This window comes from Triticum urartu, chromosome 4A (genome assembly GCF_056163025.1).
Source record: "Triticum urartu cultivar PI428250 chromosome 4A, HENAU_Tu73, whole genome shotgun sequence".
Taxonomy (NCBI): domain Eukaryota; kingdom Viridiplantae; phylum Streptophyta; class Magnoliopsida; order Poales; family Poaceae; genus Triticum; species Triticum urartu.
The window spans coordinates 606,990,064-607,014,754 of NC_141876.1; the positions used below are offsets into that span (position 1 = coordinate 606,990,064).

The following is a 24,691-nucleotide window of genomic DNA, read 5'->3' on the forward strand; positions in this document are numbered from 1 at the left end:
TTGGTCAAAACCAACTCCAGACCACCATCACTGTCACCATCTCTGAAGTAGAGCAATTCAAAACCACCATCACTGTCACCATCTCTGAAGTAGAACAAAGCATGGAAAACACAAAAAAGAGATTGGTCGAAATGAAACGAATCGAAACCACCACCACCATTGTCATCGCTAAAGTAGAGCACAGAGGACTATACTCAGCAAGATCAAGAACCATTAGTCGGGCGAGACCGCCCTAGTTGCCGAGCGAGATGTTGAGTTTTCCTACTAGTGCCACTGGTCGCCAGATTAAGTCACTTTAGGTCACCAGAGAAGAGAATTATGACACTAGACGTCGAGAGCTACCTTTGGAATATTTCCTCGTGGATGGCCCGCTTTTTCACAAAGAGATCCGATGAGCAAAAATCGCTAGGCATTTAGCGTCACTTTGATAGTTTGTATCCACTTTTATTAGATGATAGTGGGTAACCGTTCAGTCAGAGATCAAAAGTTTGATGGTTGGAAGAGAGTTTACTCCCTGGAAGCTTCGACAGGAACATAATAGAGTTGCAGATCATTCGGCAAATCACAGTGGACGAATGTAGCACCCATGTTTAGCTACACAGAGGACCCCATGAATAGTGAACTTTTACCTTTGGGTTATAACCCTCTAATTATGGAATAAAACTCCCATATTCCTTGCAAAAAAAAGGCCGGAGAGTTAAAATGTCGATCAACTTTTTTTTAGAACTTATTTTCTTCTTCTTTAGTTTTTTTAGGGGATTTTCTTCTTCTGTATAGTTAGAAAAATCCATCGTCGTGGGCTTTGTCGTCGCTTTCACGGCCTGCACTACGTTTCATTCACTAGGGCAAGACGAGCCTCAGGCCCTCAGCCCACCACACACACCCCGCAGCCGCACGAGTAGGGCGAGATGAGCAGCGCCCGCTCGCCGTCGGCGGCGCCGGAGCTGCTGGACGACGACGATCTGCTGCCGGAGATCCTCCTCCGTCTCCCCCCGCAGCCGTCCTCCCTCCCCCGCGCATCCCTCGTCTCCAAGCGCTGGCGCAGCGTCGCCTCCGAATCGGCCTTCTCGCGCCGCTTCCGCCGCCACCACCGCCTCAACCCTCCCCTCCTCGGTTTCTTCCGCGTCGAGCTGAGGGGCCGCTTCGAGCCCCGCTTCGAGCCTTCCCTCGACGCCCCAAATCGGATCCCACCCGAACGCCTCTCCTGGCGATGGAACAAGGGTGACGACTGCTACGACCTCCTTGGATGCCGCCATGGCCTCGTGCTAGTCCTCAACAGAGCGCACACGCAGGTCCTGGCCTGGGACCCTGTCACCCGCGACCGGCGCCGCGTCGCCGTTCCACCGGGGCTCAAAATTGTTGGAGCCCCGATCAGCGGGACGGTGCTTCGCGGTGCCGGAGACGACGACCACTTCCAGGTGGTCTTGGTAGGCACTGATGGTGAGGAGGGACAAATTACAGAAGCGATTGCCTACGTTTACTCGTCGGAAACTGGTGCGTGGGGTGATCCCATCTCGACACCGCTTCCATCCAAGCATGCCATTGTTTCTGTCAACAAGACTGCTGTGATGGTTGGGGATTTCATATGCTGGTTGCTCAATTCGGTTGGGATTCTTGAGTTTGGTCTTGATAGGAAGAGGCTATCCTTGATACCTGTGCCTGCGGGCTTGGATTTAGGGAGCGGCAGTTACTTCTTCTCAGTTATAAGGGCAGATGGCGGTGGGCTTGGTTTCCTCTTTTTGTCAGGCTTCAATGCCCAATTGTGGAAGAGGAAGACCGATTCTGATGGTGTTACTTCATGGGTGCTGGAAAAAACTATTGAAATTGATAGGTTACTTCCTCCGGAGGATGTAGAGGCGAGACGGTCCCTAATGATACTAGCGTATGCCGAAGACAATGACACGGCTCTCATGTGGACAGGTGTTGGTCTCCGTGGTGGTCTGTTCACGATCCAGCTTAAGTCATTGAAGTTTGAGGAACTCTTGCGAAACACCACCCTTGGTTACTTTCACTTATTCGAAAGTGTCTACGCTGCAGGTAATATCATGCTTTACATCATCTGGGTATAAAAAACCAAGTTGATTTTTGATAATTGATTGAAGGAATTACCATGCACACCCTTTCGTGTTAAGCTAACAATTTTAAGCAGTGACATATTACTTCTTTTTCTTTTGCTGCTTGATGACCTTTCAAAATATAGTGATGATGTTCTCTAGTGTTCTATTCTGATGCTTGCACGGCGCTGTTTATGTAATGATTATGATCTAGAAAATACATGTTAGTGCTATCTATTTTATTTTATGTTCAGGCGGTCAGCTCAATTGACCTACAGTTAGCCATTTTGTAATAGTTGTGGTTCAAGTCAGAGCTAGCAAACTATATTTCACTTTACTACACGAACATTCTTTACTACAAGTATAGGTAGCTCAATCACTTTTGTTGCTAGGATTATTAGATTGTTCCTTTCAGGCTAATCACTTTAGCCATTTTGTAATACTTGTGGTTCAAGTCAGAGCTAGCAAACTATATTTCACTTTCTGACATGAATATCCATACAACAAAATAATGAATACACAGATTGGCAAACTCTTTTTGTAATAATCGAACTAAATTTGACTGTTGCATGCGTAACATATGCAAAAACTGTATAATGGTCATTTAAGCGTATAGCTGCTGTGCAGTTTCTCTCTCAAGATAAGATACTATAACAGTGTGAAGTTGAAGACAACTCCATGAAAACTTGCTTGAACCAACTGAAATATCAAGTAGGTAGCTCAATATGTACATTGGAAGCTTAAAGCTAGTTCTATTTCTTTCATTCAATATTGTTATCTCTGATCCTGCTACTAATCTTAAATTCATTATGATGCTTTTGTTTGAAATTTGCATATGTTAGTTCGTTTTATCACTTTTAGGGGAGTCCCTGCTTTGAGTAGCAAGGTACCTGGGAAAACTAATAATTTCATTTCGTTTTTCAAGCCAAATTTACTTGTAAAAGATAATCTAAATCTGAATAATGAATAATCTCAATCACTTTTGTTGCTAGGATTTATTAGCCTGTTCCTTTCAGGCTAAATTTATTTGAAGATTAATTATATCTGAATAGTCTTGTTCACTTTTGTTACTAGGCTTTTTTGGCATAAATATGTTTTTGTTTTTCCAATATGGTGTGGAATGAGCTTAATAAATTCTTGATAAGTTGTCTGTCCACACAAGGTAATAGTTCGAGTGTGAATCTTCATTTTACATAATCAGTTTGTTTTTGAAATATTCAGTAAATTTGTCAGTAGGTCTGGTTTTGTTTACCTTTTCCTAATATTGTCTCGAAGTTTTTTTTAAACTACAACTCCGAGTTACTGAGTTTATCTAAATAGTGATGCTGTATCATGTATGTTTGGCTTTTCATTGATCATTTGAAATTTCACGTTTGCAGAAACATGCATTGGTGGTGGAGCTGGTCTTTTGCACAACAGATAAGATGGTTGCCCTGTTAGATATGCTATTGTGATGTACTGGTTGAGCAGGTAAGCCTATCTTCTACATGTAGGTTGGGGTAGTTGAGCTCTTAAGAAAAATGTATTAGTTTCCCTTTTACTGCCATTTCTCAAGTACATGAGTCTCCATTCTCTTCCTCATGCCTTTGCCCACCTACCTTCTCTTTTATTTGCTGATGTTCTACCCCCACTCCAATGGATGTGCTCTTTCCTTACCTTCCATGTCCCTGTCCATCCAGCTACCTTGATTTTGGTTACTCCCTCCTTAGTACTCCCCCAGTTCCTTCTGTTAGTGCAGGTTCTTCTCCCTCCAACCCCTCAGATGAATGATGCCTTAGGATCCTTACCCTTTCTGGGCATATGTTCATCTCTGCTCATAGATGAGAATGCTTTCATGTTACTGCGGATCCATCCGGTCCGCCTGATGGCCAGGCACGCTCTACGAACGGGCCCGCGGGTGCGGATGGTGACGATCGAGATGGCTCCTGTCAGGACCGCTCCAGCTCGCCTGGTTCCGAGGACGACGATGACGAGGCCCCGGGGCCAGATGGGCTCCCTAGTGGCTCATCGCAGGGTGCAGGACCGGCGGCGCCCACGGAAGATCTAGGGGTGGATGACTTGATCGCGATCACTGCACTCTTAGAGGAGGAGTCGGTCCTCCCCCCTGGCGCCTCGGCCGCGTTGCTCCATGCCTCTCCGGAGCCCTCCGGCCCCATCGGCGATGTGGGTGGTTGCTTGGGGGCCGAGAGTGACACCAGCAACATCGGCCTCGATGTTTGCCTCCCGTCCTCGCCACAGCTGGCGTCGCCCGTGGCCGCGGCGGTCTCCCTGCCTGCCCCGCCGGTCCGTCCTTCGGCGGCTCTGGTGTCGGCGCCGCCGAGTCGTCCTCCACGCGCCAAGGGGCATCCACGCTCATCTTCGTCGCCTGCCATGCTCACGCATAAGAGCGCTCGCCTGGGCATGGCGGTGGGGATGGTTGGTGGCTCGCCCAACGCGGTGGAGAAGGCTCTGCGGCGTGCCGCGGCACGCAAGCTCGACCCTGGTCCGTCTCATTCGCCGTCTTTTGTTCCTGCTTTAACTGATGATGATGTGTCCGACTTCTCTGTCCAGGCGGGTGTGCCTCTCGGCCACTTAGCCAAAATTGCGGTGGACTCCGCCATTGTTTTCCGAGGAGAGAAAGGCCCTGCCCTAGAGTAGATTGCGGCCATCCAGGCCAAGGAGGTACTGGAGGGTTGCCTCGCGATGGCTAGAGCGAGGGCCACCTAGGAATCCTTGGAGGTGGCTCCCAACACGCCTTGGCCCTCGGTCTATGGGATGCCCGACCCTCTTCCTCCGTACGAGGTCTGGGGCCGCACTAGGTCTCGTACTGCCCAACTCCGTCATGCGCTTAGCGCGTCCACCACTATGGGGGTCCAGGGAGGACCCCTTGTAGGATCGGAAGTATGTCTAGAGGGGGGGGGTGATTAGACTACTTGACCAAATAAAAATCTAGCCTTTTCCCAATTTTAGTTCTTGGCAGATTTTAGCTATCTTAGCACAAGTCAAGCAATCTCCACACAATTCAAGCAAGCATGCAAAAGAGTATATGGGCGGCGGAAAGTAAAGCATGCAACTTGCAAGAATGTAAAGGGAAGGGTTTGGAGGATTCAAACGCAATTGGAGACACGGATGTTTTGGCGAGGTTCCGATAGGTGGTGCTGTCGTACATCCACGTTGATGGAGACTTCAACCCACGGAGGGTAACGGTTGCGCGAGTCAACGGAGGGCTCCACCCACGAAGGGTCCACGAAGAAGCAACCTTGTCTATTCCATCATGGCTGTCGCCCACGAAGGACTTGCCTCACTAGCGGTAGATCTTCACGAAGTAGGCGATCTCCTTGCCCTTACAAACTCCTTGGTTCAATTCCACAATCTTGTCGGAGGCTCCCAAGTGACACCTAGCCAATCTAGGAGACACCACTCTCCAAGAAGTAACAAATGGTGTGTTGATGATGAACTCCTTGCTCTTGTGCTTCAAATGATAGTCTCCCCAACACTCAACTCTCTCTCACAGGATTTGGATTTTGGTGGAAAGAAGATTTGAGTGGAAAGCAACTTGGGGAAGGCTAGAGATCAAGATTCATCTGGTAGGGATGGAATATCTTGAGCTCAACACAAGTGTAGGTGGTTCTCTCTCAGAACATGTGTATTGGAAGTGTAGATGTGTTCTGATGGCTCTCTTCACAAATGAAGAGTGGGTGGAGGGGTATATATAGTCTCCACACAAAATCTAACCGTTACACACAAGCTGCCAAACTCGGTGGGGCCGAATCGTTAAACTCGGTCGGACCGATTTAGCAAACCTAGCGACCGTTAGGATTTTCGGTGGGACTGAGATGCAACTCGGTAGGACCGATATGGTTAGGGTTAGGGCATAACGTAATCTCGATGTGACCGATTATACAAACTTGGTGGGACCGATTTTGGTAATAAGCTATCCAGAGAGTTGGTCAGGTAAACTCGGTGGGACCGATTCGCTCTTCTCGGTGAGACCGAAATGTTACGAAAAGGAAACAGTGAGTTTACATTGCAATCTCGGTGGGACCAATCGCTCACTTCGGTTAGACCGAAACGTTACGAAGGGAAACAGAGAAATTGCAATCCCATCTCGGTGAGACTGAGATCCCTATCGGTGAAACCGAATTGCTAGGGTTTGTGGCAATGGCTATGACATATGAAACTCGGTGGCGCCGGATGGAAAGAATCGGTAGGGCCGAGTTTGACTTTTGGTTTGGGTCAAGTGTGGATGTGGGAAAGTAGTTGAGGGTTTTGGAGCATATCATTAAGCACATGAAGCAAGAGGCTCATTAAGCAACACCTCATCCCTCCTTGATAGTATTGGCTTTTCCTATAGACTCAATGTGATCTTGGATCACTAAAATATAAACTGAGAGTCTTGATCTTGAAGCTTGAGCCAATTCTTTGTCCTTATAATTTTGAGGGATCCACTTTCCTCATCCATGCCATGCCATCCATTGAGCTTTTCCTGAAATATTAATCTTGGAATAATGTTAGTTCAATGAGCTATATGTTGTTAGGAATTACCAAAACCACCCAGGGATAGTTGCACTTTCACCCCTTGGCCGACTAGATGCGTGCTCTCTTTTGGAACCTGCGGGTCTTCAGGAACGAGTGCCGCCACGGGCAACTTGTCGAATCCACAGGCAACTTGTCAAATACATGAGGAGAACATAGACATCGTTGCTGTTCAGGAGACTATTAGACTTGAGTTCTCCTTAGCAGAACTGGAAGGTCTAAGTAGGCACTTGTTTGCCTTGCACTGGCTGCCTTCTAGTGGAGTGGCAGGACACTTCGGGGGCATCCTTCTAGGTGTGAAGGATGCGACCTTCGAGGTTGGATCGATGGACCGTGGCGAGTTCTTCGTGGGCATGGAGGTCTGGGAAAGAACGATCAACTTCAAGTGGGAAGTGATCGTGGTGTACGGGCCCGTGGACCATCGGCGATCCCAATCTTTCCTCGACAAGATCCACACGTAAGTATCGGACACCTATCTCCTGGTCATCATAGGAGGTGACTTCAACCTCATTAGAGCTCCGTCTGATAAGAATAATGCCCGGATCGACGGCCCGGGCATGCAGCGTTTCAATGATTGGATCACCGATCTCGTTATACGAGAGTTGGATAGGTTGGGGAGAGGTTTACGTGGACAAATCGTCAGTTGGACCCAACTCAGAGAGTCCTGGACCGAGTGTTCATGTCTTCGGAGTGGGAACTTCAGTTCCCACTTGTGTGTCTCCAGGCCATCACCCGCATCGGCTCAGACCATGTACCCCTACTTCTTTCCTCGAGTGATGACCGGCCTTGGCCGCCCCTGCGGTTCCTCTTCGAGTCCTTTGGCTCTGGCAACCCGGGTTCATTGAGGCGGTGAACAGTCACTATATGGCCGCGCGGTTGGAGCCACATCGCCAGATGTCGGTTGTGGACGAGTGACACTTCTTGGCCAAGTGATCTAGACAATTCATGAAGGGCTGGGATGCCAATGTGGGACAGGACCTCAAGATCCTGAAGGGGGCCCTTCTCGCGGAGATTCGGGTTTTGGACCTGAAGGCCCACATCGCAGGCCTCCCCTCGGAGGAATGGGCTCTCCGCTATAGCTTTAGAAGATGACATGCTGGAAATCTATCGCAAGGAGGAGGAATATTGGCCCTAATGGGGTACCATTAATTGGGTCCTATTCGGGGACGCCAACACAACGTACTTCCAGGCGATTGCCAATGGCTGGCGTCGTAGATGTACCATTCTCCTTCTTTGGAAAGGGGGTCGGTTGATCCAAGATATGGACGAGATTCAGACTCATGTGGATGGCTTTTATAAAGCCATGTTTGCCGCAAGAGATCGTGGCGGCACAGCGCTTGCCGACTCTATCTGGGAGGGGCCTCAGCGAGTCTCGCAGGAACAGAATGGGATGCTGTTGGCGGAATTCTCACAAGAAGAGGTGGCTTCCATAATAAAAGGGATGAATCCCGCGTCGGCCCAGGGACCGGATGGTCTCCCGGTCCGGTTCTTCCAGGTGTTCTGGCATGCTATTAAACACCAAATCCTTGCGTTTTTAGGGAATTTGCTCAAGGCGTGCTCGACCTGACCAGGTTGAACTATGGTATCATCTCTCTGATCCCTAAGGTGCCAGGGGCGTCAGACATCTGACAATTCTGACCTATCACAGTGATCAGTGTGATAGTTCAGATTCTTGCTAAAGGGTACGCCAATAGGGCGACCCTTCTAGCTTCCCAAATCACCCACCCGAACCAGTCCGCGTTCATTAAGGGTCGGTATATCTTGGATGGGATCCTGGTACTCCATGAGGTTATTCATGAAGTCAAGAGGAAACATCTCAAAGCGGTCTTCTTCAAGATCGACTTCCATAAAGCCTACGATACGGTCCATTGGTCCTTCCTTCGGGAGGTGTTAGAGAGGAAGGGTTTTGACCCCACTGGATTGCGAGGGTCATGCAGCTTGTGATGAGTGGTCGGTCGGCCATTAAAGTCAATGGGGAAGTAGGCCCTTACTTCCAAACGGCGCAAGGGGTGCGTCAAGGGGACCCGCTCTCCCCCTTTTTATTCAACTTGGTGGTTGATGCCCTCGAGGCAATTTTAGACTCGGCCAAGCGAGCATGTCATATCAAGGGTATTTGCGTGCACCTGTTCACGGGAGGGGGTCTCACCCACCTCCAATACGCGGATGACACGATCTTGATGGTGGAGGGGTCGGACGCGGACATCCAACACCTCAAGTTCTTGTTACTATGCTTCTAGGAGATGTTCGGCCTAACGGTCAACTTCAACAAGAGTGAGGTGATGGTCTTGGGATACCCCGAGGAGGAGAAACGATGAATCACCAACCGTCTGGGCTCCTTCCCGATGACTTACCTTGGTATGCCCATTAGTGACACCCGTATATTAGGAAAGGACCTTCGACCGACGGTGTCCAAGGTCTAATATCGGGTTGAGCCATGGCAAGGGAGCTGGCTCTCTAAGGCAGCTCGGGTCATTCCAATCAACTCTTCGATGACTAGCTTGCTTTTGTACCTCATGGGATTATATAGTTTGAACGAATCCCTTCATGAGGATATAGCTAAGTACTATAGTTCAGGTTCTTCTGGGCGGGAAAGGATAATAAGCAAAAGTACCACATGGTGAAATGGTCGGAGATCTGCAAACCAAAGGACCAGGGTGGCTTGGGCATTATCTCATCCAAGCAGATGAACATTGCACTCCTTTCCAAGTGGCTATGGAGGATTACCTCATGGGAGGGCAGGCTCTGGTTGGATATCATCAACGCAAAATACTTGCATGGCCAGGGCCTAGCGTTTGCGCAGAATTGGGGGGGGGGGCTCCTAGTTCTGGCAAACGATCATTCAGCTATTGCCGGTCCTCCGCATCGACTCTTCCATTTCGGTTGGTGCTGGTACCACCACCCTCTTTTGGTTAGACCGATGGTCCGGCCCCCAACCTTTCGCCATCCGGTTTCAACCACCGTTCAACATATGTGTGGATCCTAACCTCACCGTCGTGGCCGCCCTGCATGATCTAGGCTACATCGCATTCCGACATACCTTCGGTCCCATAGAACGGGACCTTTGGAATGACCTTATCGCCTGTGTGGCTCTCCACACCCCGGCATTTGGGCCGGATTCGGCGCAGTGGGACCTCGAGCCGACATCCCGATTTTCCACTAAATCTCTTTATCGGGCCATCCTCCCTACCCTAGGCCCGATAGAGCTTAATCTCCTTTGGGAGATTGAACTGCCACTAAAGATTAGGATCTTCATGTGGCAGTTAGTCAGGGGCTGCCTACCCTCCGGCACGGAGGTTCTTAAGCGCAACGGCCCTTCCGACGGGCTATGCCCCCTTTGTTCGGTCCTTGAGGACTCGAACCACATCTTCTTTGTGTGCCCCTCGGCGAGATTTTTGTGGAGCTACCTTCGTGAGACGGTGGGTGGCAGTTGGTGCCATGACAACATCCCAGATATGTTTGCGGAGGTGCTCACATTTCCTAGTATTGAGCGACCCTCCTTATGGGTGTTGGTGGGGTTGCTCTTCTGGACATTATGGAATGTTCGTAATAAGCTGGCGACTGGGCATATTATCCCGCTGCATGTGACTGACGCCATTTACAAATTGTATGGCTTTCTACAGCTCTGGAGGCCGCTTAGCAAGCGCCAGGACCGCATCTACATTGATAGGACGATTGCCGCGCTCCGCTCCTCCGCATCCTAGCTCACGCCACCGCTCCCACCGCTACTTCCGCCGCCTCCACCGGAGCCAGACTAGATTTCGTTTATGCTTTTGGGGCTTCTTGTGTTGATCCCGCAGCAAGACTTTTGTCTCTCATACTACTTTGTGTGTGTTTGCTGTGGTCCGTTGGAGGGAACCTTGCTACCGTATGCTTTTGTCGTGGCCGTTGTTTTATAATATAAAGCGGGGAACCCTTTTTCATCGAATGCTGTTATGTTTAGTGGTGGCATAACTAAATACATTCTCTTTCATGTGCTTTATGGAGCTATCTACTGTTTAACTTCTACCATTTGCTAACATTGCCTTTGATTACTTTTCTTGGCTATGGATCTTTTGTTTCCTCTCATTTACTTTACAGTTTATTTATATGGGTTCATAGCTATGCCATTTTCTCAGCATGTCTTAGGATGTGTATGTGTAAGCATGTAGCTATGCTTTGTGGGCAGTCTATTTTCTCCACATTCGGTCATGTTTCAACACTTCATATTAAACAGATGATCAAAATGGCATATGGCTAGATTCACCCTAAATATTTCATCATGAATTGCATCTTTGACTAACATATTATCATTAAAAGTGGAGAAAAGTCCACATTTCAACTCCGAACTAACAAGCCGGTTCGGTTTACAACCCTCATCTTCAAAACGGGTCACGTTACACCCTCAACTTATCACGTAGTTTAAAAGACAACCTTTGACTTAGTTTTAGGCTGGTCAAACAGGTTTTGACCAAGTGAAAACTGGCTAGGCAGCCAAGTCAGCAGCCACGCACACACACATTCTAACCTAGACTCCTCTCTACCTCCATCTCTCTGTTCGTTCACCCCAGCCCCGACCCAATCTCGTCGCCGCTTGGGTCACCTAGTACGCTAAGGTCCGCCGCTGCACCACCTCCGCCGCTGGTGACCGGAGACCAGCGGCGCTGCCACACCACCGCCAGGTCCCTTCTTTTCTTCCCCCTCTCTTCTCCTTAACCGCAACCCCGACAAGCTGCTACTGCTGCTGCCGTCGGTGAGTTGCTACCTACTGCTAACCTGGGCGAGCTGTTGTTCCTTCTTCTGTTGCCGCCGACGAGATGCTACTGCTGCTAACCTGGGCGAGCTGCTGCTGCTTCTTCAGCTGCCGTCGGTGAGCTGTGGTTGCTACTGCTCCTGCCGCTGCTGAGGTACTGCGCCGCCGCCCCTGTCGCCGTTGAGGTGCTGCTGCTGTCGCCCCCCTGGGGTGGGCTTGTCCGGTTTGTCGAGGTGCGGAGATCCCATCCACGAGTGCTCATCGTAGTCGATGAAGACCGAGGGAGTCCTGGACTAAGGGGTCCTCGGGCTACCGGCCTATCTCTTATGGGCCGGATAGGTGGGCCGCTTTGGATCCGTTGCTGAAGGGCCGAACTACAAACAACTCCGTATTCAAGAAGGAAGCCTCTAAAGCCTTGGCATATCCTCCAAGTCAAGATGGCGTGTTTATTCCGTAATGATATAACTGACCATGTGTAAGCCTAGATACCCCTGGTGTCTATATAAACCAGAGGGTTTAGTCCGTAGAGGCTAGAAGAACCATCATCCTACTCACCTAGGGTTTAGTTCATCTGATCTCGTGGTAGATCGACTCTTTAACCGTCATATACATATCAATATAATTAAGCAGGACGTAGGGTTTTACCTCTTCGAGAGGGCCCGAACCTGGGTAATACCGTCCCTGTGTTCTCCTGTTCCCCATCGATCTAAGATCAACAGCTCGGGACCCCTTACCCGAGATCCGCCGGTTTTGACATCGACAAAGACAACAAGGCAGCGCAGTTATCGTTGGGATCAACGCTCCCATGGTCACTTACGCCGGTTGGGTGGCCGGCGTGTTCGTAGCGACGAGGCAATTACGACATGGTTGTTGGAGGCACTGATTTCCGTCTACTCCGGCGGCAATTGCTGGCCGGAGTTGGACGAGGTGAGGCGACGGAATAGAGCAGAGCAACGAGACATGGGGATGGGAGGACGTGCACTTCACGATGGAGGTGAGAAGTCTAAGAGACTGCCGGATTATATAGTACTCCCTCCATTCCTAAATATAAGTCTTTCTAGAGATTTGAATATGGACGACATACGGATGAATATAAACGTATTTTAGAGAGTAGATTCACTCATTTTGCTGCATATGTAGTCCATATTAGAATCTCTACAAAGACCTATATTTAGGAACGGAGGGAGTACATCGTATAGTGGAGGAAGAAGCATATTAGACGGACATGTTGGACCCACCACTCCTTTATTAAATTATACAATATATGCTTACTACAATGCCACATCAACCTTGCCTTGGTCAAAACCGGTTTGACCAGCCCAAGACCTAGTCAAGGGTTGTCTTTTGAACTACGTGGTAAGATGAGAGTTTAATTTGACCGGTTTTGAAGATGAGGGCTGTATGGTTAGTTCGGGGTTGAAATGTGGACTTTTCTCTTAAAAGTGGTAGGCAGTATTTTTTTTGCTGGTGTACAGAGCAAAAAAGTTGACATATTTGTAGATTAAAGGAATTGTATGTACTGATAGGATGATGCACCATCGTTTACTTGAGGCTTCTACTAATGTATTTTGTTAAATTTGATCTGTTAGCAAATACTCCCTCCGTTGCTAAATATAAGTGTTTGTAGAGATTTCACTATGGACCACATACAGATGTATATAGATGCATTTTAGAGTGTAGATTCACTCACTTTGCTCCGTATGTAGTCTTTAGTGGAATCTCTACAAATACTTAAATTTAGGAACGGAGGGAGTAGCTAGCTCGTACATATCTGAAAAGTAAATCCAAATGTTTCTCCTTTTCTACTCAATGAACCCCTCATATGCCCATGGTAACAAAGAATGTTCCAAAAAGATTTGATAAGCTAGGCTGTTCAGAATTCCCCTCTAATGGACTTATTTTAACCACTAATATTTAGCCTCTACTAAGATCAAATGTAGCCAAAAACTTGATGGTGACATCAGAATTTCCTAGCATGCCACTATTCTACAAATCACCTATCGCTTCTTTATGTCTATATTGTTGGCATTGTGTTAATGCTGAGGGGATCCACAACTGGAGCTTTTGGTTCAAGTCCATAATACTAGTGAAGCTAACTTTTTACTGTTTGAGTCATACAAAAATTGTGAGATATAGTTTGAACAACCTCTGCGTACAAATTAATTTGATTGATTAAACTGATTGCTCCACAGGCACCTAGAACATTCTGGTGGCTGATCTGCGGAACTGGATTTGTTTTGCTCTAGGTCCTTACATTCTGCATGCTGTGCATGTGGGGTCTTGTGTGGACACTAGTCAACTGCTTGAAGACATATCTCGCAAAAAAAAAACTGCTTGAAGACATAGTATTGGCCCTGTCAGTAATCTCGTCGATCATTTTTTTATGCTTGCAGGACGTTTTGTGGCAGGCAGTCAAAGTGTCGGTTGCGTCACTGTTTGCTTATGTGCCCGTTGTGTCATATCGAGATATGAAATTTAAATCACTGCTTCTGTTTTGTTCCATGACGCCATTTATGGCATGTTGTTATATTCTTATTAGATGAAACTTTGAGTCGAAAAGGTATCATTGCTGCAGTGATGCTATTATGACTTGAATTTGTATTATGATCAAGCAGGTGTTTGAAACTCTGAATCACATTGCTGTTTTAGCCGTCTGCTGCTGCATGTGCTTCTTTTTCCTAGCCCTTGATTATGATGCTGCTGCTGCTGCTGCATAATATCCAACGCATGATCAAAATTCATATGGATTGGAGGGAGTATTATTTATAGCTATGCTTTATGTGAAGTCTAATTTCTTCAGTTATGGCCAGGCCACTATGCATATTTATACTTATTAATATCCAACACATGATCAAAGTTGGATGACTATATATGCTTACTGATCTATTATCATGAAAGCAGTCATGAAAGGATACGTACTACTTGATGCTGCATAGACAATAACAGCAATTACTTGGGGTCGTATTAAACTTAATATGCAGAGCAATGATTCTTAAACTAGTGCACTTGTCGAATAACAAAATAATATGAACACCACTAAAAAAAGTTGCGAAGTTGATTTATGCGAGATTACATGTATCTTAACATTAGATGGAGGAACACAAAGGTGTATAGTTTTGTGTAGACAGAAATGTCAGAAAAAAAATCAGTTGCAAATGTAATCGAATTGAGAGAGGAAATATGACACTGTCGGATGACACATCAACATTCAATTATAACCTCATTTACTCATTGCAGCATATATTCTCCAAAGGCTAGGCCTAGGCAGCAAACCACGAGAGCAAATATGACATTATCTGATTATTCACAACACATGACAACAACTAGTTAGAGCTCAGTTTTCCATCCCATGACACGTCTCTCAACTTCAGCTACTCTCTGTGATAGATACTCACACAAGGGCAAAGCCAAGACACAGATACAAGCCGGCGGTACCACCAAGCAGCTTCAAGTGTTATGTTACTAATCGCTGTCTGAACTCTCACTGTCCGGATAAGGGTAGTCAATACAAGTACTACTACCGCCGCCGTATGCTTGGCTGCTTGGGTGAATCACAGGCTGATAGTTCTTGCATCCATAGCAATGGCCTAGAACATACAACAAATGAACAGTTAGACAAATATCAATATGTGAAAACAGTGGAAAAAATATGAGATTGCGATAAGACATGTGTGAACAATTGCACCTGATGCAAACCTCATGAACGATAAGAAAACACGGGAATAATAATCGGGAAAGAAGTAATAGGAACAACTGCCAAGAAACGTACCTGCGTCATTTTCCCCAACTATACAGCACATGATCACATCATTCTCACTCCGAAAATCAAGGTTAACTTCAGAGAAGAATAGCAAGGTATTGTCGGCATCAGCAGAATGCTGCTCCTCAGGCTGCTTAGCTGTGAAGTTATAATGGGCCCCAGCCCCTCCAAACTCGGAAAATATAGATATCACTTTTACCTCCACTAGCTCAAACTGAAAAATCAAAATGGAAAGACACGTTTAAAATGGACAATCAGGCTGAAAAGCCATCACGATTGCTATAACCTTACATATACAGAGATAGAGAGAAAGAAAGAGGGAGAGGAAGACCTTGGTGTTGTTTGCTCTGTTGTATTTACGCAGGGCCACCTCCGCGTGGTAGGGCGCAGCCTTTTGTTTTGCCGCGACTCTTCTTTCGCGGCGAGCGTTCCGCACCTCTAGAGGTTTCCTCTGTTTCATTACAACTGGCCTTCCAAGGGAATTCAGGTCACCACGGTAAGTCGACTTCGGGAGTTCGGGGAAGGGGAACCGAAACCTCCAAGCATGTTCCTTCATGTTGATACCTTCAGGAGTGCTCCTCTCCTTGGACATCCAACCAGCTCGACTCCTGGGTCATTATTGTGGACAGATTGTTATGCCATAAGGAAAGAACAAATCACATGCACTGTACCGTAATGCATTAAAAATGTAAGTGTAGAATTTACCCAGTTGCTTTTCGTTCATGATGAAGGTGTATGCAGAGTTCTTGAAACATGTTTACAAACTTGTTGAGTTTGTTTGGAATTAAAATTTGACATGATTAACTCAGTCACTTTTCTTTATGGTGAAGGTACATGCAAAGTTCTTGAAACATGACTAAAACTTGTCAAGTATGTTTGGAATCAAAATTTACATGATGAATTGGACAACTGCCAGGTGTGGATACCGGATAAAAACTGCTGAATGGCAGAAATGGGCAGAGAACATTACATAACACAATGAGAGGAAAACATGAGGCTGTGATATTATTATTTTTGATTGGTTGCCGAGTGTTTCAGCACAATTCTAAGCGTGTCATCGATGTAGTTTGCAGTGTAGTATGGTTTTTAGAAGGAACAAAATTCAGCTAACCATATGGGTTACGGGAGGAATTGTGTTAACCATTTTGCAGGAAAAACAGTTTGGAATATAAACAATGATGGACCACTTAATACTTGGAACCAGAGAATTTGCGGTGTCAATCTTGCAATGACATTCCAGAATGCCAAATGAAGATGCACAATGGTGTTGAAATTTGAATAGAGATCAATCGAAAAAAAGAAGTAAAGAGGTTATGTGTTTTAACTTTCATACCTCCCTTTTGAAGCGGCACATGAGACGGCAACTTGATGGTGGTGTTGCTTTGTTTCCTCTGCCTTGGCATTCAAATCCTCTTTAAACCTAAAACAGACATATGAGTTAAATAGAAAATATATAGTAAAAGGAAATTGAGTTATGGACATATTCTATATATATGATTATTCTAATTTTAGAATCAGAAAACGTTTTTGAACCGATAGCATTGCTGCGTTTTTCAGTACAATTCTTAGCCCATCAATGATGCACCCTGCAGTGTGAAATGTTTTTTTCAAGAACAAAATTCGGCTAACCATTTGGGTACGGGAGCAATTACGGTACCCATTAATTTTCCAGGAAAAAAAACAGTTCGGAGTATGAACAAAAGTGGACAACTTAGCACTAGGAAGCAGAGTATTGAAGTTATAGATCTTTCAATCACATTTCAGAATGTCAAATGAACATGCACGTACAGCGATGCCGAACACATAACAGCCTAGAAAAAAACTGGAGATTTTAGAATTTAGATTTGCAAATACTGGAAACCAGAGGATTAATTTGCGTTGTCAATGCGCAATGACATTTCAGAACGGCACAATAGTGTTGGGCAGAGCAACTAAAAATAGAAAAGGTGGATAGGTTAAGACTTGAGAGTTTTAATTACCTTGCATATCTCCCCTTGGAAGCGGCCCGTGAGACTGCAACCTGAGAATGATGATGCAAATTGTCCTTGCACCTGAACCAGAAGAACAGAAAGTATGATTTGAGCAGAATAACAGTAAAAAGTAAGCTGAGTCGAGTCGAGTCGAGTCGTCTAGTCGCCCGACTAGTTTGCCAACAAATTAAAAGAGGAGAAGTGGTTGTTTGGCGCATCGGCTACTGAGTACTGACCCAGAACAGAACATGGGGTTTATTCAGAGCTAATATCGGCGAAACCAATCGGATTTGAGAGTCAGGGCATGGTAGGCACACCATGAATTGGCTAGCTATATATCCGAGCAGGAATTGGCTGTGGCGAACTCCCCCTGCTTGCCACGGCTAGGGCATGTTGGGACCGGCCGCGTGGCGGCGCCGGAGAAGGAGAGGACTGAGTAGAGAAAAACTGCAGAGCAGAAGACTTACGGATGGTCGTCGGTGCGGTCGCCGTCGTCGTGGTCGTCTGCCATGATCGCCAGACCGGTTGCGCTGCTGCCACCGCGGATCAACGATCGATGGTTGATGAACTCAGCGATCAGGACGGTTTATTCTGCTTGGACCCGGACTCGATTTTCCTTCAAAACGTACGAATCCCACACGGCGTGTATCACGCGCCCGACTCGGCCTTGTGGCGGTCGCTCGATCAGTAGGAGCCAGCGGTCAGGGCCACGGCCCCTACAGCGGCCGGATCCTCAAGTAGAACGGCGACAAGCGGCGATGGACTACCTACGCCCACGGCCCCGGGCCCCCGGCTATGAGAGCGAGGCGTCCAAGCTCCGATGCTGCCACAGACAGCCGATGCTGCCGGCCGCCCGACCTGCGGTTCAACCAGAAGTCGGGAGATTTGTACGTAGCTGCTGCGTATAAGGGGGCTCATGCGGCTCAGGCCAGGTGGAGGGGAGGCCACCGTGCTGGGTTGATGGTATTCCTCTCCGCTTCACCAATGGGGTCGACGTCGACCAAGTCACCCGCCAGGTCTGTTTCACTGACGGCTCGATGAACTTTCAAAGGCCGCAGCATGAGATGGTCACCAGGATAGAGGACTCGACGGGCCGCCTGATGATGTACGATCCACGGACATCGGATTTGGATGTCACTGTGCTCCAAGCAGGGATGACGTACCTAAATGGCGTCGCGCTCAGTGCCGACCAGATGCACCTCGTGGCCACGTCTACCGGCCCGTGCAAGCTGCTGAGGAACTGAATCAAAGGGGTCAACGCAGGCACATCGTCCGAGCCTCTTGTCGACCTGTCGGGTTGCACAGATAATATGAGGCCCAATAGGAAAGGAGGTTACTGGATGGCGTTGCACCATGAGAAGAATGAGCTACCTTTGGTCATGATAGTCATCTTATTGCTGTAAGGGTCAGTGCCGATGGGAAGATGGTCGAGGAGATGAGAGGGCCAAAGAGCCTGAGGCCACCGAGATAATGGAGAGTGACAATGGCAAACTCTACTCGGCTTTGATGGAGCTTCCGTACGCCGGTGTTGTTAAACCTAAGTAGAGAATAGTAGACATATCACTAGTAAAAAAAGGGGTTTTGGTTCAGCTAGAAAAGAGCATTAATCCCGGTTGCATTACGAACCGAGACTAATGTGAACATTAGTCCCGGTTCAAGCGGCGAGGGCACCATACAGGCATTACTCCCGATTCGTGGCACGAACCGGCATTAAAGGGTGCGATGCCCATTAGTACCGGTTCGTGGCACGAACCGGTACTAAAGGTCTCAACCCCATTAGTACCGGTTGAGACCTTTAGTACCGGTTCGTGCCACGAACCGGTACTAATGGTGCAATTTTCAAATCCTACCCCCCCCCCCCCATATGATAGAAACTTCAAAATTTAAAATCCTTCGAGATGTAGTTATGTTACTACATCTACTAGTTAGGAAAATTTTAAAACTTAAATTTGGACATGTTTTGCAAAAAGTATAGGGAAAATGTAAAACGGCTATAACTTTTGCATACGATGTCAGAAAAAAAGTATAATATATATCAAAATGTTCAGCACGAAAATCCACATCCAATCCACATCCGATGAGGACTGCCTACGGCCTGTTTGCAAATTTGTAGAATTCTCAAATTCCAAAAGGAAAACAAGTTATGCTCAAATTTCAGTTTTTTTTAAATTTTCGTTAAATCTGGTCAAACTATGGTCAAACTACTTATTCAAGAAGTATTAGTGTTACTAAATAATGATTCAAGAATATTAGTGTTACTAAATAATTATTTCAGTTTTTTTTTTGAATTTTGGTCAAATCTGGTCAAACAATGGTCAAACTACTTATTCAAGAAATATTAGTGTTAATAAATAATTATTGTTTTTTTAGAACAATAGTTTCAAACTCAAAAAGTGAAATGTGTGACTTCATGCTCAAGCTAAACTCCCGAGGGTTAATAGGATTGACATCTTACTATTGTTACGAAAACAACGAGTGCAGACTTGGAAACGAGGGAGAATAGAACCCGGAAGTTAAGCGTGCTCAGGCTGGGGGAGTGGGAGGATGGGTGACTGTCCGGGAAGTTAGATGATTTGGAATGATGAGTGATGATTAGAGATTAAATTGAGCAGTGATGAGGGGTGATTAGAGGTGGTGTTAGTACCGGTTGGTGTTACCAACTGGGACTAAAGGTGGACCTCCAGGCAGCGGCCACGTGGAGGGCCTTTAGTCCCGGTTCGTATAAGGGCATCTCCAGCCTTTGGCCCCCCAGGAGGGGCAAAAAATCGCCCCCTGGGGGCGCGATGGCGCTAAACCGCGCACTGGGGGCGTGATGCCTCCCAGTCGTGGCGCCCAAGGTTAGTCAAAAAAGTAAAAAAACGGCGCAAAAACGACTCAAATTTAATGCAAACATCGGCGAGTTCGTTCAAACTTAAACATATTTTACAAAAAAAGAAAAAAACTTCCGCGGGCTACGCCGCCCGCCTCGCCGCCCGCCCACGCGGTTTACATGCCGAGGAGGTTGTAGAACCGCGTGTAGTCACCGCCGTCGTCGTCGTCGTCGTCGCCGCCCCCGCCTGCGCCTCCGCCGTCCCTGCTGCATCCCTCCCCCGATTGGCGCAGCGGGTTGGACGGTCCGGGGGCGTCGTCGTCGTCGTCGTCGCTGTCGAGGACCACGACGCCGTGCTCGTCCTCACGCCCACGCTTGCGGGCGGCGATCTCCTCCAGGGCCCGGCGCTGCCGGACCATCTCGTCGCGGAGGTAGTCGTCCCGCGCCCACCGCAGGGCGTCCTCGTCGGAGAAGCCGCGCTGGGCTATCTCCTCGTACTCCGCGGGGAGGCGGGGCTCCGGCTTGGGCTCGACGAGGACGAAGCGGCCGGTGGGTGGGGAGGCGTTGGCGCCGATGCGGACGCCGGAGCTGCGGGTGCGCGCGCTGACAGGCGTGCCCTGGGGCTCCGGCTTGACGGGGCGGAGGCAGGACGAGCCGCCGGACAAGGAGGAAGACCCCCCGGTCTCCATGCGCCTCGGGGTCTAGGAACTTCCCCGGCGGCGTGAGAAGGAAGGGGGAGCGGGGTACTCGAGGCGCTGCGTGTTGCCGCCCTCGATGTACTCGAGGACGGCCTCCAACGTGCGCCCGGGCACGCCCCACCATCGACGCCGGCCGGCGGAGTTGAGCCTGCCGGAGGGCTCTACACCGTTGGTGGCCTCGAGCTGCTGGGCGTGACGGCGGCGGAAGTAGGGCTCCCAGAGCGGGCTGTCGGGGACGTACCATGGTCCCTCCCTCACCGCCCGCGGCAGGTTCGAGCGGATGCGTGCGATCTCCGCACGCCGCGCCGCGCCGATGGGTACCGGGGGCACCGGCACGCCGCCGGCGCTGATCCTCCACGCGCCGGGCACCCGCATGTCCGGCGGGACCAGGTACTCGGCCTCGTAAAGGAGGCGAGCCTCGTCCTCGTGGAGATGGTGGCGGCCGAAGCCGTTCGCCGCCGCGCCGTCACCAGGGAAGCGCTAGGGCCATGGGTGATGAACTGGAGACGGCGAGAGAGAGGAGAGGGAGGAACGACGACGCCGAGAGAGTGTGATCGCCGAGCACGCTGGTGCGCGTCTTATATAGGCCGAGGTGCCGCCCGTACGCGTGGCCGCCGTGTGTACGCGTGGCGGGCGAGGGAGGGCGAGGGATGCGCGTCGTCCGACCTTCACTGCGCCGCCCGTGAGGCATCAATGGCGCAGGCTGACCGGCGCAGCAGCGCGGCAGCTTTGGCATTGATTCGCCGCGGGAAACGAGGCGATGAGGACGACGAAGGGCCGAGAAGAGAGTCGTGTCGCTGACGCGGCGGGCCCGCGGCTTTTTCGTGCCAAAAAAGTTTGCCCGGCGCCCCCGGGCGCCCCCAGCGCGCCGGGTTCGGCCTGGGTCCGCCGGCGCTGTTTTGGGCCCAGGCCGGCGAAAATCGGGCTCCTGGGGGCGTGACTGGGCCGATTTTTCGGCGCCGGCGTAAAAAAACGCCTGGGGAGGCCTTCCTGGGGGCGCGGCTGGAGATGCCCTAAGAACCGGGACTAAAGGGGAGGCTTTAGTAACGACCCTTTAGTCCCGGTTCCAGAACCGGGATTAAAGGCCCTTATGAACCAAGACTAAAGGCCCTTTATCTACTAGTGTATGATGCATTTTGTTTCTTATTCTTATGACTATATCCAATTTGTTCTCCGGTGGGAGGTCCTACTGCAATGCATATTTTTTGATGGCAAATCATCCGTTGTTTCCTTCATTTTAACGTGTAAAAAAACTATTCTTTTTTTTATCACACTCTTGTTACCATGTTACCTGATGAGTCTTTCAGTCGCAAAGCAGAGGAAATTGCTTGCTGTACTTTTTTTAGGAGAAGTACCATGTATTCATTCATAAAACCAGGAACATACAACATACATGGTTTCTTCTCTGGAAAAGCCCGAAGAGACAACACACAAGGAAATCTACAGTAAAAGCCATAAAAATAAAACGTTGAAAACTGATCTTGGTTCCTGCATCCACCATCATCATGGACAAAGAATCCAGCCACCGTCGTCACCAAAGCATTCGCCGGAGGGAAGAAACACAAGCCTCCAACTTGCCAAGATCCAAGATAGTGCCATAGCAGCCAAGCTGCGTTATGCGCCTCTGAACAGGCGCTGTCGCAAGTGACATTGCACATGTCGATGCGGGTCGTCGGCCAAAATAATACTCCACACATCTTGGATCGTAGTCTTGAAGTTCTCAACTGGCAGAGCCGCAAAAAAACTTCAGAACCGGCAACCATCTTCCATGCCAAATATTCCTGTGGACCATCCCTTGGACAAGACCGACACTGCAGCGTCGGCCAACTCCAAGACACATACGTCTGGCTCTGCGACGACGCTGGAGACGCAACCGACGCGAGGCGGACGAAGCCGAAGAGAAAAGAACCAGAGCAAGAACTCCACCACCTCTTGAAGAACTCGCTCAAACACAAATCCGTAGCTCCTTAATAAAACCAAAGATTAATCTATATACGAACTAATAAACAAGATAGGTATTCTTGTCCGTCATGTTATTTTGCAGAACCTCTTAATGTTTCTGGTAATCAATCCGTAGTCTAGTTTTAAGTCATACTTTCACTTTTAAACCCTGGTGTTTCTTGTAATCAACCCGTAGGCCAGTTTAAGTCGGATATTCACTTTTGCAGGAAACCCCTAATAATTGGGTTAATCAACTCGTAGTATATATCAAATGCTTAAAAAAACCATATCTTTTAAAGCCTAACTCCAAATCTAACATGCTACATATAGAATTTGATTAGAGAAATGTGTAGAGTCTAAATATGATATTAGTTTGGCTGTTAACCATTTTAGAAAAATGCTATCTAGGGTGAAACCTTAATCAATAGCACATGATCGGTGTTTCTTTCATACTAGTGTTGGTTCGGATTGGAAATGAACACCTCAACAAGACCAGGATTGTAGACTAAAGAAATCATCTATAACCACGCATGCACGCCTCGCCAAACCTCACAAAAAGCGAATTTTTCATCTTATGCCAAGAGAGACGTCTTAGGATTGAAAACATTCAAACGCATTGTGAGTGTGTAAACACTGATGGCACCATCGATGAGATTGTGAAGGAAGTGACAACACAGATGGGATGCCTGTTGGGGTCTTGACTCATGGTTATTGAGTTAGGGGAGTGTGGTATTTTTTTCTCCGGTAGCAAGTACAGACTCTTTTGCTAGTTACTTTAAAAGGCTAAAACATAGAAATATCCGATAAAAGGTTAAGAGAGAAATATCTTTACCACCCGACAGATATATAGATGCAACAAATAAACTTCAAGCACAAATAACATATATGGGACACCTAGGTGCCCGGGCACCTTGCTTTCATAGCCGTTAGATGGTGACGTTACTGTTGATATGGTAAACCATGTGATTATATATGGCATTATTAATCAGCATGCGTGCATACATGGCAATTAAATTAATGGATAGTCATCAATGCATTAAATCTTACTACTAGTAATTTCAAAGCATGAACGTGTAGTAAGGTATGTGAGAAATACTTAATAATTATTGGCATATTAATATTTAAACCATAATTCATGGTAGAATAATTTATCGAGTATCATACCTCGGATACATCTCTGTTAGGTATATGCGTATACATTTTATGTCGGGATATGTACACATATATTTTACATTCGGGTATGTACAAATAAATTTTATATTTGAGTATATACACATAAATTTCACATTGGGGTACATACATTTATGGGTATATACACTTAAAAATATTTTACGGGGAGTTGAGTATGCACTTATGGGTATATACATTTTTTTGCACATACATATTTAAGGGTATATATATTTTACGTTGGGGTACGTACATTTATGGGTATATACACTTAAAAATATTTTACGTGGAGTTGAGTATGCACTTAAAAATATATTTGTTATTATCATACTTTAATTATCATTCAGGGGTATATCACTTTTGGGACATATATTTTTTAGGTATATCATTTCTCTCTATCGTACCTTGGGTATATCATTTATATGTTTCTGTTATATACGTACTATTATATGTACACAAATTCTTAGTGTTAGGTATATGACACCTAGGAAAAAAAATCTTATGATAGGCATGGCAGTATCTTTTTATTTTTAGTAGCCAAAATATAAAGATGGGTGCAGCATATGTGTGTGCGTGTTATATTTATAAGGAAACTAGGACGTCATTTTATAGATGGAAAAAAAATTGCAAGGTATTATAATAAAATGCACTATTATGGCAGGTATGGCATGCAACAATATTTGAAAAGTGATCAATCACATGGGACTTACCTGCATGGTGCCTAGGTGCCTGGGCACCTAGGTGCCCCCAAACATTTTACCTATATATATATATATATACTATATAAAGTAGTGAGATATAACATACATACATACACACCGATACGACTAGCTAGTGTCAGATTACAAATTCATACCAGTAAACAACGTAGGTCTAGCTAGTGTCACCACCATGTAGCAGTAAGTACTTACACAAGAGTTAAGTGAGCGTGCATGCATCATGGCCACCGCCCACTGGAGTAGTAGCTACTAGCTAGCTACCCGGGACATTCTCCGTTGTAAAATTTACATTTCGGGCACGCCTGGTGGGCTCGGTCTAGGGACTTATA

General features: G+C 47.4%; 2 protein-coding genes and 1 pseudogene across 2 annotated transcripts; 2 read left to right on the plus strand and 1 right to left on the minus strand.

Moving 5' to 3' along the window:
• Positions 1 to 842: 842 nt before the first annotated feature.
• LOC125529818 (uncharacterized) lies at positions 843 to 13,946 on the plus strand. The gene is made up of 3 exons (XM_087519219.1): positions 843 to 2,037; positions 3,434 to 3,524; positions 13,491 to 13,946. Exons 1-2 carry the CDS (start codon positions 909 to 911, stop codon positions 3,475 to 3,477), a joined length of 1,173 nt encoding a protein of 390 aa, XP_087375345.1. The 5' UTR covers positions 843 to 908; the 3' UTR covers positions 3,478 to 3,524; positions 13,491 to 13,946.
• Positions 13,947 to 14,760: 814 nt separating this feature from the next.
• On the minus strand, positions 14,761 to 17,539 carry LOC125530482 (uncharacterized). The gene is made up of 6 exons (XM_087519933.1): positions 17,496 to 17,539; positions 17,038 to 17,109; positions 16,392 to 16,478; positions 15,390 to 15,666; positions 15,068 to 15,272; positions 14,761 to 14,885 (listed from the first exon to the last, which is right to left on the minus strand). Exons 1-6 carry the CDS (start codon positions 17,537 to 17,539, stop codon positions 14,761 to 14,763), a joined length of 810 nt encoding a protein of 269 aa, XP_087376059.1.
• Positions 17,540 to 17,584: 45 nt separating this feature from the next.
• Positions 17,585 to 18,573, plus strand: LOC147977245 (protein STRICTOSIDINE SYNTHASE-LIKE 10-like; annotated as a pseudogene).
• The last annotated feature ends 6,118 nt before the right edge of the window (positions 18,574 to 24,691 follow it).

Excerpts from the sequence above, each read along its gene's own strand:
- LOC125530482 (XM_087519933.1), bottom strand. The coding sequence starts at position 17,539 with ATGGCAGACGACCACGACGACGGCGACCGCACCGACGACCATCC. Across the intron at positions 16,479-17,037 it reads TCCAAGGGGAGATATGCAAG|GTTTAAAGAGGATTTGAATG; the intron begins GTAATTAAAACT and ends TGTCTGTTTTAG. Across the intron at positions 14,886-15,067 it reads AGTTGGGGAAAATGACGCAG|GCCATTGCTATGGATGCAAG; the intron begins GTACGTTTCTTG and ends TGTATGTTCTAG.
- LOC125529818 (XM_087519219.1), top strand. The coding sequence starts at position 909 with ATGAGCAGCGCCCGCTCGCCGTCGGCGGCGCCGGAGCTGCTGGACGAC. Across the intron at positions 2,038-3,433 it reads CGAAAGTGTCTACGCTGCAG|AAACATGCATTGGTGGTGGA; the intron begins GTAATATCATGC and ends TCACGTTTGCAG.